This window comes from Lissotriton helveticus, chromosome 3_1, assembly GCF_964261635.1.
Source record: "Lissotriton helveticus chromosome 3_1, aLisHel1.1, whole genome shotgun sequence".
NCBI classification, from domain to species: domain Eukaryota; kingdom Metazoa; phylum Chordata; class Amphibia; order Caudata; family Salamandridae; genus Lissotriton; species Lissotriton helveticus.
In genome coordinates, this window is record NC_136061.1 from 800,615,424 (window position 1) to 800,632,357 (window position 16,934).

Genomic DNA, 16,934 nt, shown 5'->3' on the forward strand with positions numbered 1-16,934 from the left:
CAGGGGGCCCCCCCGAGGCCCATCATCGCTCGGCTCTTTCACTTTCGTGTTAGAGACGCTATCCTGCAAGCCTCCCGAGGTCGGGGCCCCTTGAATATTGACAATAGCACGGTCAACATCTACCCAGACTTTACCCCGCAGGTCCAGCGACAAAGGATGGGGTTTCAGGGAGTGAAGAGGCGCCTACGAGATCTTGGACTTAAGTATGCTATGTTATTTCCGGCTCGACTACGTATCGAGCGCGAGGAGCGGACCTTTTTCTTTGATCGACCAGACTGCGCCAGTGACTGGCTTGATTCATTGCCTAAACGAGACGATCTGAATGTGCGCCCCGGTGGAGCAGAGGGGGGCACTTCGGATCAGGAGTGACATTGTGGTTCCTGACGACCGGTTTCTTTACTTGCTTATCAGCTGAGTTTTGCCATTTGTCACACTATTGTTTGTGTTGAGCCCGAGGGTGGTTCGGGTGTAAGGGTACTCTTCTTCCTCCTCATGGGTTCTTTGTGTAGTGTAGTTACGAAGGGGCGACAGGCACACTGCATGTTGGGGTGGCTTTCGAGGGTGGGGGGTGTTGAAACCGGGGGTGGTTGGAGGGTGGGGGGGGGGAACTGTTATTGTTTTCGTTCTTGTGTTTGTAAGTTTCACATGGCACTGTGCACGTTGCTTTTATCCTGTTGTTGCTGGGTGTCGAGGGGGGAGGGCAATGGTCCATTTCCGGGAAGGGGGGTGGTGAGTTGAGGTTACTGTCCTGGAACGTCAACGGGTTGGGGGATAAGATAAAACGTGGTGTTGTCTCTCAGTTCCTCAGACGCCATTCCCTGATGTTGTATTGTTGCAAGAGACCCATTTGATAGGAAATGCTTGCCAGGCAATGAATAGGCGTGGCTACAAACTGGTGGCTCATGCGGATTTCACTTCGGGCTCTAGAGGGGTGGGCATCCTGATCCTGTCCTCCCTGGCCCTTGAGATTGACGATGTGGCGCTCGATGACAGGGGTCGCTATGTTGCAGTTTCTGGGAGTTGGGAGGGCAGAAGGCTCTCTATAGTTAACTTATATGTCCCCCCGGGTTTACAAGCCACCACCTATGCTGACCTCGGGCGGCTTTTGCTCGAGCTTCCTGATGGTCTCCTTCTTCGGATGTACGACATTACAACGCATGCTTTTACATCGCATGCTTTTACAACGCGGTTTTTACATCGCATACCATTACAACGCATAGCGCTTTTGGGTGTTGGATAGTGAATAGTTTAATTTACTATTCCAACTCCAGTCCCCGTGGATAGTAGGGAAGGTTATTGGATAGTAAATTAACCTATTCCCTATCCTAGAGCGCCCCCCAGCGCAATGCGTTGTAATGGTTTGCGTTGTAATGGTTGCGATGTAAAGGCACTGCGTGGTAAAAGTTGCGTTGTAAGTGATGTTTCCCCCTTCTTCTTGGGGGGGATTTTAATTCCGTGGTCTCGGGCGATTCTGATCGCTACCCGCCAAGGGTTTTGCCGAACTCCCAGAGGTGGCTCTCAAAGCTCCTTGACACTTTTGGGTTGGTGGACAGTTGGAGGATGCTCCATCCTGTGCAATTACAATACACTTTCCACTCTGGGGCCCATGGTAGTCTTTCCAGAATCGACTACTTCTTATTGCCGTCGGCCCAATCTTCGTCAGTACGAGAAGTTCGTCACCTCCCGAGGGGTATTTCTGATCACTCACCATTGTGGCTAAGTGTTGCTGTTGGGGTGGGTAGTGCAGGGAGAGTTGCTCCTATTAATCCCTGGCATTTGAGGAATCCCAAGACACGTTCCGAGCTGGTCAAGGCTATTGATTGCTACTTCGATGAGAATGTGGGGTCTGTCTCCTCTTCTGTCTCCTTGTGGGAAGCTTTCAAGACTGTAATTCGGGGCTGTTCACTGTTATTGATTGTCGCTGCTAAAAAGGCTAGGAATGTAGAGCTGACGCGCCTTGAGGAGAAGATAGCGGCTCTCGAAGGCGCCCTGGGTGGGAGAGACACCCCTGCTACTCTTCACTCCCTTGCTTTGAAACAGGCCGATTATCGGGCCCTGGTTACCGATGCTGCTAAAGTTATGTGCAGGGAGCAGCAGGGTAGACTCTATGATGTGGGTGATAAGGCGGGTAAACTCATTGCGTGGCTGGACAAGACAGAGAGAGCGAGTCGAGTGGTGCCGGTGATTGAGAAGTCGTCTGGGGATTGTGTGTCTGATCCTATTGGAATTGTTGATTGTTTCATGGACCACTTCCAAACGGTCTATGCCTCAGTGAGCGACAGGGACGAGTGTGATTCCCGCCTGCTGTTACGTGATATTGTGTTGCCCTGCCTCTCTGACGAGGATCGATCCTTGATGGACGCTCCCATTTCAGTGGATGAGATCGCCGATGCCATCCGCGCGCTCCGGTCGGGCAAGGCCATGGGGCCCAATGGATTACCCATTGAGCTGTACAAACTACGGCCTGACAAAATGGTGCCTTATTTGAGGGATATGTATCTCGAGGCCCTCGATAATGGTGTCCTTCCTACTGATCAGCGTTTGGCCACCATCGTTGTCATTCACAAGGAAGGTAAGCCGCGCGATCGGTGTGCTTCGTACCGGCTCATTTCCCTGCTAAACGCTGAACCCAAGATTCTGGCGAAATTACTTGCTAACCGACTGGTTAAGGTGGTTGGAGACCTGATCCATCCGGATCAATCCGGTTTCATCCCGCACCGGAACACCGCACTTAATCTTCGGAGACTCCACGGAGTTCTCGCGAGAGCCGGGACTCTTTCAGAGTCTGCCATTTTGGCTTCCCTTGATGCCACTATGGCCTTCGATACGATAGAATGGCCGTATCTCTGGGCGGCTCTCGCTAAGTTTGGGTTTGGTTCTCACTTCATCGCCTGGGTGCAGCTCCTTTATGAACGACCACTAGCCCAGGTGTTAGTGAATGGGAGGGTTTCTGGTACTTTCGCGCTCGGACGTGGCACCCGCCAGGGCTGTCCACTGTCGCCGTTGCTATTTGCCCTCGCTTTGGAACCATTGGCTGCCTGGCTCCGCTGGGAGCCCTCCATAAAGGGCATCCGGTGGTCCCCTGATTTTGAAGATCGTGTTTCGTTGTACGCTGACGATATTCTTCTTTACCTCACCTCCCCCCGTAAGTCTCTGAATGTGCTTTTCAATGTTTTCACCTCTTTTGGTAAGAACTCGGGACTCGTCATTAACTGGTCCAAGTCATGCGTCTACGTTTTGGCTGGGGAACTCCCCCCGCTGCCCTGTAGATTTCCAATTCTTGTGGCTGAGTCCGGTTTTCGATACTTGGGGATTTATGTCTCGCTAGACTCCGATGCCCGTTATGAACGTAACCTGCAGGCCCCTCTCCAGAGGCTTAAACTTGATGTTTTACGGTGGCGACGGCTTCCCCTTTCCCCGTTGGGACGTGCGGCTCTGTTTAAGATGATGTCGCTTCCCAGATTCCTTTATGCACTTCAGAATTTTTTTGACCCAATACCTTCGTCGTATTTCCGTGAAGTTGAAGGCCTTCAGAGGCGGCTGATTTGGGATGGGCGTGCTCGTATCTCCTTGCCCAAACTTACCTTGCCGTGGTATGACGGTGGCATCGCCCTCCCTGATATTAGACGCTATTACTGGGCCTCGCAGCTTAGCGCTGTCAACCATGTGACTTACGCCCCTGGCCATACTCCTGCCTTCGCAATGGATAAGCATCTCTTGCCGGGTGGGAATTTTAGTAGGGCGCTGTATTCCCAGAAGCCACTAGGTACCCTGACTGGCCCTACGAAAATCGCTGTGCGAGTGTGGCGTGCTGCTGATGCGGCGACGGGATGGAGTGGTAGGTTGACTCGTGTGACCCCGCTGTATGATTCTGATCGATTGGGCGATTTGTGGAGAACTAAAGGATTCGATAAATGGGATACGATCGGTATCAGTAGAGTGGGGGATCTCTGGTCCAAAGGAAACGTTAAGACTTTTGAGGCGCTCAAGCTGGAATATGAGCTTGATGATAGGGAATACTTCAGATATATCCAAGTACAACACGCATTGCTCTCAGTTTTCCCCCTGGGGACTGACATTCCCGACTCCTTTCCTCTTGAGGACCGTATCCTTGATGGCTATGTGCCTGACAGTACCATCTCGCTGCTCTATAAGAAGCTCATTAATAACAGGACTGACTTGCTTGGGCGCCTCAGAGCCTCGTGGACCGCAGATGGCCTTGAACTGGATGACGAGGACTGGCAAATGGCCGTCTCCTCCCCTAAGGAGGTGGCCATACCCGCTCGTCTCCGATTTGTTCAGCTGAAGATCCTCCACCGTGTATATGTAACGGGTCCGGGTCTGGTACGAATGGGTTACTCTCTTGATGGGCTATGTAAGCGCGGCTGTGGAATGAGTTGAACTTTTTTGCATATTATTTGGGAGTGTCCGGCTGTGGCTGTTTTCTGGTCCAGAGTGCATGCGATTATGGAAAGAGTCACCGGGGTCTCCCTCCTGCCCGAGGTCAGAAGATGTCTCCTTAATGTTTGGGAACCCACGGACTATAACACAGCCCAGACTCTCTGGGCAACGCTTGGTAACATGGTGGCCAAGAGGGACATTGCACAACTCTGGGGCTCCAATACACCACCTACCGTAGCGGCTTGGAGGGAGAACATGGACTGGTGTATGATCAGAGAGAAGACGGTCTATGTGTCTAGGGGCCGGCCTAAGAAATGGGGTAGAATATGGTCCCAATGGAATTTGTATTGTGGCAACCTGCGCACCCCCCCACAGGACTACACTATCGACAACCTACTGTCCCCTTAGTTGGCGTTTTGGGTTAAGGCTAGCAATTGTGTGTAATACTGCTCTCCTCGCTACCCCCCCCCCCCTCTTGAATCGTTTGCTCATCATTTTTGCGCTACCCAGAACCTGCCACCCTTCCCTTGCCTCTCGGTACTCGACTATTGCCATGTGATGATGTTTTATGTTGTTCGTTTTGTTTCATCAAAATTTAAAAACTAAACCTTCAATGCTAATCTTCTTTATCCTCAACCACGTACAAGCCATAATGTTTATGTTTATAACGGAAAGACTACCGTGAGGACTACTATGGTGTGATACATGTACCGTTGGATGTCATAGTGGCCGGCCCTCAGGGTTGTAGGCTGACAGCTGTGTATCGTACGTTCATTGAATAAAGGTTTTAAAAAAAAAAGTCTTAGGGGCTGATTACGATGCAGTTTGAACGCCTCCTAACGGTATTTGCTCTGTCCGAATCGGATCGGATTGGGAACCTGTCTGAACCTGAACCTGCCTGTAGCACTGAAACCCCTGAAGAAGTTGCTTCCGGCCCTAACTCTTGACCCTTTTCTAAAAGTCCTCCGAGCCAAACTGAAACCTACAATCACGTACGGAAGTGATTCTATGACCAGTAGAGATGCTGCAACTCTTGACAGCATAATGGTATCCTCCTACAGATCAATTTTCCACCTTTCCAAATATGTTTCACCAGCTCAAATTAGGCTGGAATTTGGCCTTCAAAAACAGGCAGTAGAAAGGAAGGGAGCCTTTATAAAAAAAGCTGGCACAAAATTAGAGCTGCTCAAACAGGGTCCTTAAATAATCATCTTTGGGTAGAGCTGCACCGCAAAATTGCCAGCCTACATGTACCTCCAAGAATCCATTAAAACCCTAGGCTTGATGCCTGGAACATCTCAATCAGCCACTTGGAGTTTAAAAAACTAGTAACAAAGACAACAAGATTAATATCATCAATAGAGGACAAGAATACATTGTCCAAACATGCTCACGGTTGGGCCGTGCTCAATAAATATGATGTCCTTAAACTCCAGCCCTACCTTACGGCACATACAAAGATTGCCACCAAGGAAAAGTTCTTAAGACTTCGGCTGGGAGCTGGCCTGATTAATCCATTTCTACCGCCTTGGGAAAGAAAAGGAGGCGATCAGTCTTGCCGTCTGTGCACCAGTGGCACGGAGAGTCTTATTCACATTATATGTATCTGTAAGAACTTAAACGGATCTCGTTGCTGAAACCATTCTTTAATCTGCATGGCGTTAGGTCTTGTAGACAGGCGGTGATGCTGTTCTTTAATCCAACTTTAGTACAGCTTAATTGCATCTTGCAAAATTCTTCGAACTAACAGGAAAAAGGCTGAAAAATCTATCCTCAGTTTTCATGGACTAGATCCGCTTAACGGCCCTGGCTCTTCAAGATCTTGCCCAGTAAAGCTACCTTATGGCTTCCCAAATTGGTATTGCGAAACTACAAGCAGGGACACCAGGCAGTTGTCTCATGTTGCGCTGGAGTATCCCATCAGTTTAAAGTGATAAACTTTATTAAACTGACTTTTTACAGACTGAGTATTAATTGCACCATTGATTTTAGCATGTATGATTCAATAGGAAGCAATTTTTTCCCTTTTTTATGGATAACACAATGTAGTTATTTTAGCCTTGTAAACTCCTCATTTATCGTAATTTCGATTTTATTGTTCATGTGCTATATGCATGGTTTTAATTAATCAAGCATAATAAAATGTACTTACTTACTGTCTTTCCGACCGAATCGGAAAGGTTTCCGACCGTCCAATTATGATGCGAGTTAGGCATTAGGAATATCCTAATCTGAACCCGACGGCATTCGGAATGACCGAGCTGTATGGAGCAGACTTGTACGTTTCTTCAGTCTGTGTTCCCGAACCACCGATTACGATGCTGTATTCGGACAGCCTTTCTGAATCGTGCTGTCAGACTCGAATCGGCAGTCGGAATCAGACTTTGGGGGCCTGTGGCAGGCCCCTTGCACCCAGAGCTTTCCCAATCGCGCCCCTTGGGGTTACCCATGGGTCCTCGCTTACCAGCCATGCACAGTGTGGCAGGCACCAGGGGGTGCTTGCCACAGGGTGCCTGATTTTACCCAGCCACTCCTTTCTTCACTGGAAGCCTATGCATTCGGTCAGAACATAGGCTCCCATTGAAGTCAATCGGAGTCCGACCGAATCGTATCTGTAAGCATCCGGATGCATCGCAATCGGTCGGTCGGACTTTCCCGATCCGAGTTGGTCGGCAACCATTCCCAAACCGATTCGGACGGAACCACATCTTAATCGGGCCCTTAATGTTTTGGCCAACTTGTGTGTCTACCATATGCACTGGCATTTTATAAATTGTAAAAAATGTGTATACCTTCTTTTAAACTACAGCATAAAATAAATTATTACAGTTGAGAATATCTTCTCACAAAAATATCATGTCCTAAATATTGTTTACAAAAGTGGGCTCCTTTCGGTTGTAGACTTTTGATTATTAACTACAATGGGGCGATATGTATGTGGACGGTATTTAGGACAATATTTTTGTCAGACGATCTTCAGTGCTCGGCCACAGATGAACGAAGATACGCGATGGAAGTCGACTTTTAACCACAAATGCATAACTACAGGCATAATTTATTATCAAACCTTGAAAATGTGTTTTGTTGTATTTGCATATGCTACTGTTTTACAATCCAACCCTTTGGTTTAATGAACATGTCATAATTAGATTTGTTTTATTTATTATTTTTTAGATTTTTACGTGACTTTAGTCCTCAATGTGAAGTTCGCAGTAGCATTTTCCATATTCATTGCAGTGGCAACTCAAGCCTAGCGTAATAATGTCTTAAACAAAATGTTGTACGCAAAGGACAATGTAAGTAGTTTGTTTGTATTTTGTGCAGTGGAACCTCCCAGAATTTCAGAAATCAGCAGTGATCCACTGTACCCTGAGCTTGGAAAACCAGTGACTTTATCCTGTGTAATAGAAGAGTTCTTTCCGGAGAAATACACGGTTATGTGGCAAATCGGAGACGCCGTCCGTCATTCAAAATATGAAATAAATGAAGGAAATCCTGTAATAAACTCCGCAACTGGCCTCTTCAATAGTAAGACATCAGTCACTTTCATGACCAGAAAAGAAGACCACGACAAGCAAATATCTGTCAGTGTGCTTCATTATGCAACCATGGGCATACCATCAAGAAAGCAGCTTCACTTCTTTCTGAAAGGTAAAGTCATAAAGCTTTGCCGTGTATGTCATGTGTTTTCGTGCATTTTTGCTTTGACTGCAGAGTATAAACCGACTTGCCTGCAGCCTGACATTAGGTGTGGCCCACCTGATGCTTATTTTAAAATGTCAATTTGTTGTCTTCGTTTCATGGCTTTGGTTCCCTTCCGGTTTTATTGGTATAGTAATATACTTTATTGACATTAATACATGTATATAGACTAAAACAACAATTATAGTGAAATAAGCATGCAACAGTATTGTTGCCTGTAACTCAACAATAAGAGAATGCATAATAATAGCAGGCTGTGAAACAACCATATTTGGAATCGTAAACAAGGAAAATAAGATTACATGGGCGGCGGGTGTTAATGGGCATGACGGGCATTGCCCTACCACCCTGGCGGAGAAAAAAAGAACCATCGAGCAGCTAGCAATAAATTGTGCTCTCTGCTGCATGACAAAGCTGTGTGGAGGAGGGTGATGGCCCCTTGCCCCTGCTCATGTGTTGGTTGGACAAGGAAAACATCGCCCTGAAGGCATAAGCCAGGGCAGTGACGACACACGGGGGAGCGTGGTGTGTTTTACTGCGAGGAACAGATTTTCATTTTGGGGATTATTTACATGATCCGGGCGCATTAATCACAGTGGCCAGGAGCGGGGCAGCTTAGAACAATGTACGAATGGGTTTGTCAGTGACCTCTGCTTCCTTCACTTCCACCCAGCAACTCCGGTTGATTATCTTTGATGGGTGGGCTGGGGCCTGTGGGAATAGTCCAGCAGCTTTCTTTGATGTTGACTTACATGTGGGTTCGTAATGTGTGCCAGTGCAATCCTGTCACCAGGCTCCAGGGAGAATAATTTTCTGAGTCTAATGTTTGCAGTTTTCCTCCATCCCATCATTTGGAAAACGAGTGTGTTTCTTTTATGTATGTTTGATGTTTCTTAGTTTACTTTGTACTTATATATAGCCTGTTGGAAGTGGGGGTCCTTATCCCTTACCGCCGCCACCAAATGCTGGAGGCAGGAGTCCCTGTCTTGTACCGCTGTCGCCAGGTGCGCGACCTGGACCCCTTGTTTCAACATTAGGCTAAGTAAGGACACCATCTGAGATAACCTTGCTCACCCCCTTAGTAGTTGGCATGAGCAGCCAGGCTTATCTCCAAGGCACGAGTGTACAGTATGTGCAACCACACTCACAGCAACCCTATGATGTCACCACAAATAGACGCCACACAAGTTTTTATAAAACGAATATAATCTTTACATAAGCAGATATACAATATGGCCACACCATACAAAACCAACATATAAAAAATGGGTAGTATTTCTTCCAGTGGATTGATAGGTTCTAATCCCAACCACCGCTTCTAACCAACAGTTAAGCTTACGTCTGACTATTTCCCAAAAGGTTAGGCAAGTCATATTGCTAGAATCACACACGTTGCAAATGAAAAGAATTACTGCAATGCGTAACGATATACCCCTGTACTGTGCAATAGAGAAACAATGTCATACGTAGCTCCCCAGTCATGTACGTTGCAATACAAGGAATGATGCAATGCGTATCACTACCCGCATGCCTTGTGCAAGGAAGTGTAGTGAAGACACGATTCTCCTTGCACACATTGCTATGTTAGCATAAGTGAAATAGATGCTTAAACGCCATTTTGCCGCTTTTGCACACAACACCAAATGCCTCTGTTCTTGTAAGTCAAACTGCATGCTTTTCTTCGCATGAGAACGGTCTGTTTTTCACATCTCTAGACTTACACCGCAACCATAGTCTGTACACAGTGTTTAAGGTCAAATAACAATGTATGCTGTTGATTCAGGTTGATCGGCCCACCTCTAGACACAACATGCACACAGCTTCAAATAACTGAAACTCGGGTGCCTTTAATATTGCATTTCATGCATGACAGGGACACTTGGAGAAAACCTTTCCATCTACAGAGAACTGTGCTGATCTTGGTATGGGATTTACTTCATCTGATCTTGCAGGAATGGGGTTCCCCGTTTTAACCTAGAGATCTTCTATTATTATAAAAGCTAGCTCCTAGCAAGGGGAGGGTGGTATGTGGAAAAGTAAATTTTGCCATGTTCTGTGTCCCTACGTGTCATCCATCATATGTTATGTGTGCATGATTAAATATGCATATGCATTCCCTATGTTCGATTAATGACGCAATTACAGTTGTGTCCACCTCTAGTATGCCAGTTTCCAGTTCTCGTGAATACTACGAATATCAGGCTTATGTAAAGCTACGTTGCCACGTTTCTCAGTGTGCACGTTATTCCATTATAAAGTCCCCGTTTCTAGGCCTCAATAGGGCCTGGACTCCAGATTCAGCTCCTGTCTCCTGAAGCCTCGCTGAGGAGCGATACAGCCCCCACCTGTATCCTCGACCCTTCACTTACTTCCTGCCTCGCAGTGCCCGGCTCACCCTGGCTCTGCCTCTGAGTCTGCCAAGAATATGTTATGATTCCAGTTATCAGTTCAGTCCTCCTTCTCTGCATTCCTAAAGCTACTGAATCGCATTAATAGTTTCCGTCATTGTCTAGCCTTCACGTCTCCACGTTAGAGAAATACTGCATTTAATGGTCATTTAATATTCTTCATCACGCACTACATGTAGAATAATGCATGGTCCAGTCTTAGAATCAAGTTAGCCTTTCCCCTCCTGACTTCTAGTTTATATCAACATGTTCTCTAAACATCAGATACTAGATACTGTTTAGGTACATGTCGCCCTGACTCCCCAGACTTCAGTCTCTGCTCCTAACACAGAGTTCATAGCCCCCAGCTTCTCCTAGTAATACGTCATTGCTAGTTTGCGCGCACCATCAGGTTAGAGGTCCCGGCTCCTCAGGTAGCCCCCTCCATGGTTTCCGCCCCATTCATGACATATTCTGTTACGTTTGCATCACATGTCTATGTATACGCCCTGTTACACCTCTTTTTACCCTTATCTTTCGCGACTGCTCCGCATCACGCCTATTGCTCCACCCACTGCTACGCCTATTGCAATGTAATGCTATGTGTTTGCGTTATGTATATATGCTCATGCACTGTTATTAAAAGTTTTTACTTCCCTTGTCCCGATCCTGACACCAGCAGCGCTGCTGGGCCTTGCCATCCTATTCCCTGTATTTGCTGTATTAAACCTGCGAAACTCCTACTACCTCGAATCTTGACTCTTATTTATTGAGCTATCTGTTATTCATTTATTCATTCAAAAATAGGGTATTATTTATTTATTTACCACAGGTACACAAGGCGCTATAGACCTTCTACATTATAATTTGATTCCTCCCTTTGTATTTTATGGAAATGTAACCATGCAGATTGTTTTTTTTCTATGCATTTGTTTGCTAATGTTGGCGAAAATACTGCATCTTAGAGCAAGCAGTTAAAATAAACATTTTAAACTATACTGTGTCTCTGATTACTCATGTTGTGGACTTGTATGAGAATAAAAATGAAAGAGTGTTCTTGATTCCCACTATTCCTGAGAGTTCACTAAGTCGCTTGTTCTGGGTTGTCTAATGATTGGTAGCTTCGCTGTAGCATGGATAACGAATGAGACATCTGACGGTAGTCGGATTGTGGTTCTGGGCACCGAGGTGGATTTTTGGTACACCACAATACGCCAAGGTCATGGTTTCCTGCGCATTGTTCTGTGCATGAGCAGAATCCCTGCAACATGGCGCACCCAACGTTTGGTCTTATAATCGAGACACTTTAGTAGTGCTTATACTTGTCCACTGTACCCTCACTCCTGTTTCCGGTTAACAGTGGTGACGGATAACCTACCTATATAGATGTGTTATAGGTTCATTCAAGCTTGAGTTTTAAAAAGGTACACATATTGAATTACTACCCTTTTTGTGCTACAGTTTATATAAATTGTTTTTCTCTTCTCTGTCCTTATGGGTTAGATTGACATTGCTCCGCATAGTCGTGCAGCGCTCCGGCGTCAGTTGACGCAGTTTAGAGTGCCTGACGATGGCATGTCAGTAATCTTTGTTGTGAGTGCAGATGCAGCGTTCCCCTTTGAACTTTTCTACTCTTGGGTTACGTCTTTGCTCTGCGCCTTGTCGCCGACGCTGAGAAACCCTGAGCGTTACCGAAAATTATTGCGGAGGCTTATAAGACAATTGGCCGCAATAGTTTGGGTGTTAAGCCTTTTGCTAAAACAGCAGCTCAAACGCAAACTCAGACGGCGCAGTCTAATAAAGATGACCGTCCAGTTTTTCCTAAACAGAGTTGGAAGAATAAAAAACAGGGGAAGCAGCAACAGAAACAAGGGTTGCATCCTGCGTCACCGATACCATTGTCTACTGAGCGCACATATGATTCGCGAAACAGCGCGGGAATTAGGTCTATTGATAGATTTGAGGTTCCTGACCAACATTCTCCTCGTTCTTCACAGGAAACATCAAGCACACAAGCCGGTGGAGGAGAACATGGCAGAGGTTGAGGTGCCCCGCAAGGACGCGAGCAGCCTCGTCCGACTGATGGTAAAGGCAAGCAGGTCAACTTTGCACGTCAACGCCCTCAGTTTCAGAAAAAGAAAGTTGCTGCGTTAACCGCAAGGTATGCCACAGATAATGAGAACGCAACTTCGGAACCTGACATGGGCATTAACGCTGCTAGACAGCGCAGCGGACGTTACAATAGTGCTGCAAGCACTGCATCCATATCTGAAGGCGACAGCAACTGACACTTACATCACGGTGGAAACTGCTGACACTAGAGTGGCTCCCCCCCCCCCCCGACAGTCTATATGATATAGTACTTTTAATAGAAGATGACATACAACGTGTAATAAAAAAGATTTTTGGGGAAAATCTGACCACTACATATGATATTTTGTTAGTGGAGGCAGATTGGCCACCACCTTTCGTTTTGGCCGCTCCGAGCGGGGTGGAGGTAATCCTTTCTTGTTTTTCACACACTGTGCCCAAGGAGCAGGCACAGAAATTTGCAGTAGAGTTGGCGCTGGAGCTTGCACCGGCTCTGTACCATACTTAGGTCGGATGGGATAAACTTTTGACCAGGCATGACATAACATTACGGTCTATGCCACAGCCACAAACCCAATAACCCATGCGGCGGGAAGCGAAGGCTCCCATTGCGGAAATCCTTGAACAATTGGAATATCAAGGTGTGATTGAGACATGTGTGTCACCCATGAATAATCCTCTTTTCACTGTAACCAAACCTGATGGGTCGTACTGCCTAGTTTTGGCGCAGTCCGTCCTTAGTGTTCACAGCAAGGATACACTCCTCGCTCCGTGACGCCTAGAATTATCGACATGGCATGAGTTGCCAAGAGTGAGAAAGGGATCTCGTGCGAACAAGAATTAATTTAGAGACCCACTCTGCCGGAGTCCGTTTCAGTGTCCCCCGGCCCGGTGTGCCTGATTCACCAAACTATTCGGGGACTTGTTGTATCCCCCAGCTCTGTGATACCAGCCTAATTGAGACCTGATTTCACTAGACGAATTCTGAGACATATTTGTTTGGCAAGGTTTCCTTTGGCCTACAGTCCTGATGAGGCCCAAATTAACTGGGCTGAAACGCGTCGACCATATATGAAAAAGAAGCCCTTTGTTATTTGAATTTATTGCACAAAAAGAAATTGTGGCAACACCATTGTATAGTTGAATAGGGTAGAATGGTATATGCCCTAAAGGTGTCCACGTAAGGGTTATCTTTAATGTGAACTGCGAATTGTATATTGTTTTGTTTTCTAAAAATGTATTTCGCAGCACCATTAGTATTTTGGCTTCAAGGATTCTGTGTTGCCTTTTGACATATAATCGTACAGTTGTGTAATGTGTATATGTGTTTATAGATTTGTGTATGTTATTGTATATAAATGTGTAGTGTGTATACGTTGAAAAAATAAGAGAAAAAATCTATATAAAGAATTAGATGTACAATGATTTACATCGGATCCACAATTCAGTGTGAGTGTGTTCTTTAAATAGGATAATTGGTCGCTTCGAGAATGATTTCTCACCAGTGGATTAACTAAAGTTTCCACTGAGTTTATTGAAAAAGCTTGCTTTATCTATTCCACTGCATTACCTTTGTTTGTACTAGTTTTGGATTATCGACATTTGAACTCTCATTGTCGTACATGCACGGTACAGAATACCGACAGTTCTACCCTCGTAGACAGTCTTGTGAGAAAAAGGTTTAAAATGTGAGAAAAAGGTTTAAAACTACACTCAACATTTTCAATGGCTTTTTTAGTCATAACCTGTCTGCTCTTAGTAGTCAATGGACAGCTTTTACTTCTGGCGGCAAACAGAAACAATTCAAAAGATTAGCCATGGGCTACAGAAACAGCCCAGGCGTTTTTGCCGCAAGTGTCGTCTCTTTGTTAGACGGCATAGATGCGGATGCGTACTCGTACGTTGATGATATTTGTCTCACGGACGATAAATTATAGCCGCATCATAGTCATGTTTGTGGACTACGGATACAAATTTAACTCAGCAAAATCACACATTGCAGAGTACACAGTGTTGTTTCTGGGCTATGAGCTCAATAATGAAGGTCGAGGTCTGGCACCTCACTTTCTGGAGAAATGTGCATGTTTGCGATCTCCTACAACTCTGAAAAAACTACAATCTTTGCTAGGTTTTTTGAATTTCGGGTTAACATACATACCTGATTATGTCCAGTTTATCAAGCCGCTGTATGCCTTGATACAACCTACTTTTACCAAATCATGCTGGCTCCCAGAACATTCTGCTATTTTGCAATCTTTGCAGTCTGATCTTCTTGAATCTAAATACTTACTGACTCGTGACAACCACACAAACCTGGTAATAAGAATTGTGCCAGGCGCAGTGGGTTTCACGTACTTAACATTTAATGATGGAGACACAGTACCTATTGCTTACAATTCACACTTGTACACTTCGGCTGAAATTCGTTTTTCTTCTGTTGAAAAGGTTTTTACAGCTGTACAGATGGCAATTCTAAAAGAGAGCACTGTCATAGGGAACACGCTTGTTGGTTGTTACATGGTATCCTGCCCTTGAAAATGTAACGAAAGCCAGTGTACCGAATTCTAAAGCTTTACATCCATGTTGGATACAATGGCCACTTAACTAACGTCTCCTGATGTCACATTTATCTTTGATTCCTCATTGCAAATACAGGGTTTTTTACAGTATGAATTTGTTCATCCTGCTCCTTTGTCAATGCGCCTGCTTGAGGATTACGATTGAATCATTTACACAGACGATTCGGCGCAACCGGCAACGGATTCTTAACATTCTTATTCATAAGGAGGACATTATAACTTTAAAAAGCATACATAGTAAACTAGAACAATTGCGCTTAAGTTTCGGGCTAAAAAGGCAAGGTGGGGAGGAAAGGAGGAGTGTATGGTGGTAGGTAAATAACCTTAAGGAAAGAGGTATAGAACCAGACTGTCCCCAATTTCTCACAATTATTCAGACCTGGTAAACAGCTAAAAAGTCAGGTAATTTGCAAAGAATGTTTATGAAGATTGCAGAAAAGACTGGAATATGTTTTGTTAGTATCTCAAAAGCATAAAATCACTCAGGTATACTACCCAGGTTGGATAGATATCCAGCTTGCTTCCTTTAGCCGTAGTGTGTCAGAGACAGGTTCCTTTCCTTGACAAGGAATGAATGGTCCACAAACTAGTTCAAAAACCAAAAGCTTGTCCTGCAACATGTACATTTCTTTTTCCTAGTGTGCCATGAGCATTATTATTTCAGGAATCCTCATTTTCAGGGATTCTACTATTTTACATCACCTAAGGATGAAGATCATCACCATGGCCAAGGAAGTGGCTTTCCATTGTTTGCAGTATTTTGTCTCATTGCTGATGTTGGTTGGACTCATCATGACGAAAATCTGGTGAGACCAAGAGTTGGAGATTCTAGCCTTTAGTTTCACTCATGGTGGTTCTCATTGCAGAGCAGCAGCATGTGTCTGGTTTGCATTCTGAAAGGTGATATCCTGACTCAGTGTTCTCAGTATACTGCCTTTCGGAATATAAGCTAGATGCATGATGATTTGCAATCTGGACCACAGTGAGTGAAACTATAGGCCAACTCTTTGTCTCACCGACTTTTGTACATGTGGGCAAAATGTTAAAGTTGCTGGAAGAAGGTAGACTATGATTTTGTGATCTTCATGGGTGCATCTGACACTGTGCATAGTAGATATCTGGGTTCACAAACATAGCCTACATTTTGCGTAATATGGCAGCACTGTCTTCTGACTATTTCGCTGTGCTCATTGTGTCTCCATAGACGTCTTTGTAGAACATATTCAGCTTGAGATGTAATTAATGCATGAAGTTAAACGTTTGCTGCCCCTGTTTTACAGTACGTTACTAGATGGTGGTTTATAGTATTGTCTGGTCAAGTTCAGGATGGAACTTTCCAGGAGTTATTGTTTTTTCTTGTCTATTTTCCAGGATTGGGCTCAGTAACTCGTTATCACACTTGTCACTCAGGTCTTTGCCTCAACCTATAGTGTTTGATTTCAGGACACAAAACCTTCATTTCTATCCAGATATGCTTTACTGCTCACATACAGTTTATTTTCTAATGTGTCTTCACTGGGGGTGAGACATGACCCACTGCAGCACTGGTGAGTGATCTGATATTGAAGCCTAAAGAGAACTGGGGTTTTTTGGAGTACAGGGAAATACTGGGCGCACAGCACACGTTAGTACAGGGTATCAATGGGTAAGGGTGCAAGTAGGTGAGGGGGCAAAGGCCCTAAACCCCTCTAAGAGTGTGCAGAGGCACACAACATACAAAGAGAAACGAAAACCAATTGCACACCAAAAAACAGTATAAAGAGAGATGTCCCAA

The 16,934-nt window shown here is 45.3% G+C and overlaps 1 protein-coding gene across 5 annotated transcripts in view; it reads left to right on the forward strand.

Moving 5' to 3' along the window:
• LOC144822965 (uncharacterized) overlaps nt 1-16,934 on the forward strand; it is a 441,318-nt gene that overhangs the window by 203,510 nt on the left and 220,874 nt on the right. For 4 of the 5 annotated variants that reach the window (XM_078681052.1, XM_078681048.1, XM_078681050.1 and 1 more), the window contains one exon: nt 7,726-8,052. The exons of the other annotated variant lie outside the window; for it this stretch is intronic. In XM_078681052.1, coding sequence (XP_078537178.1) covers nt 7,726-8,052 — 327 coding nt within the window. The remainder of the gene's footprint in view (nt 1-7,725; nt 8,053-16,934) is intronic. 5 annotated transcript variants of the gene reach the window in all.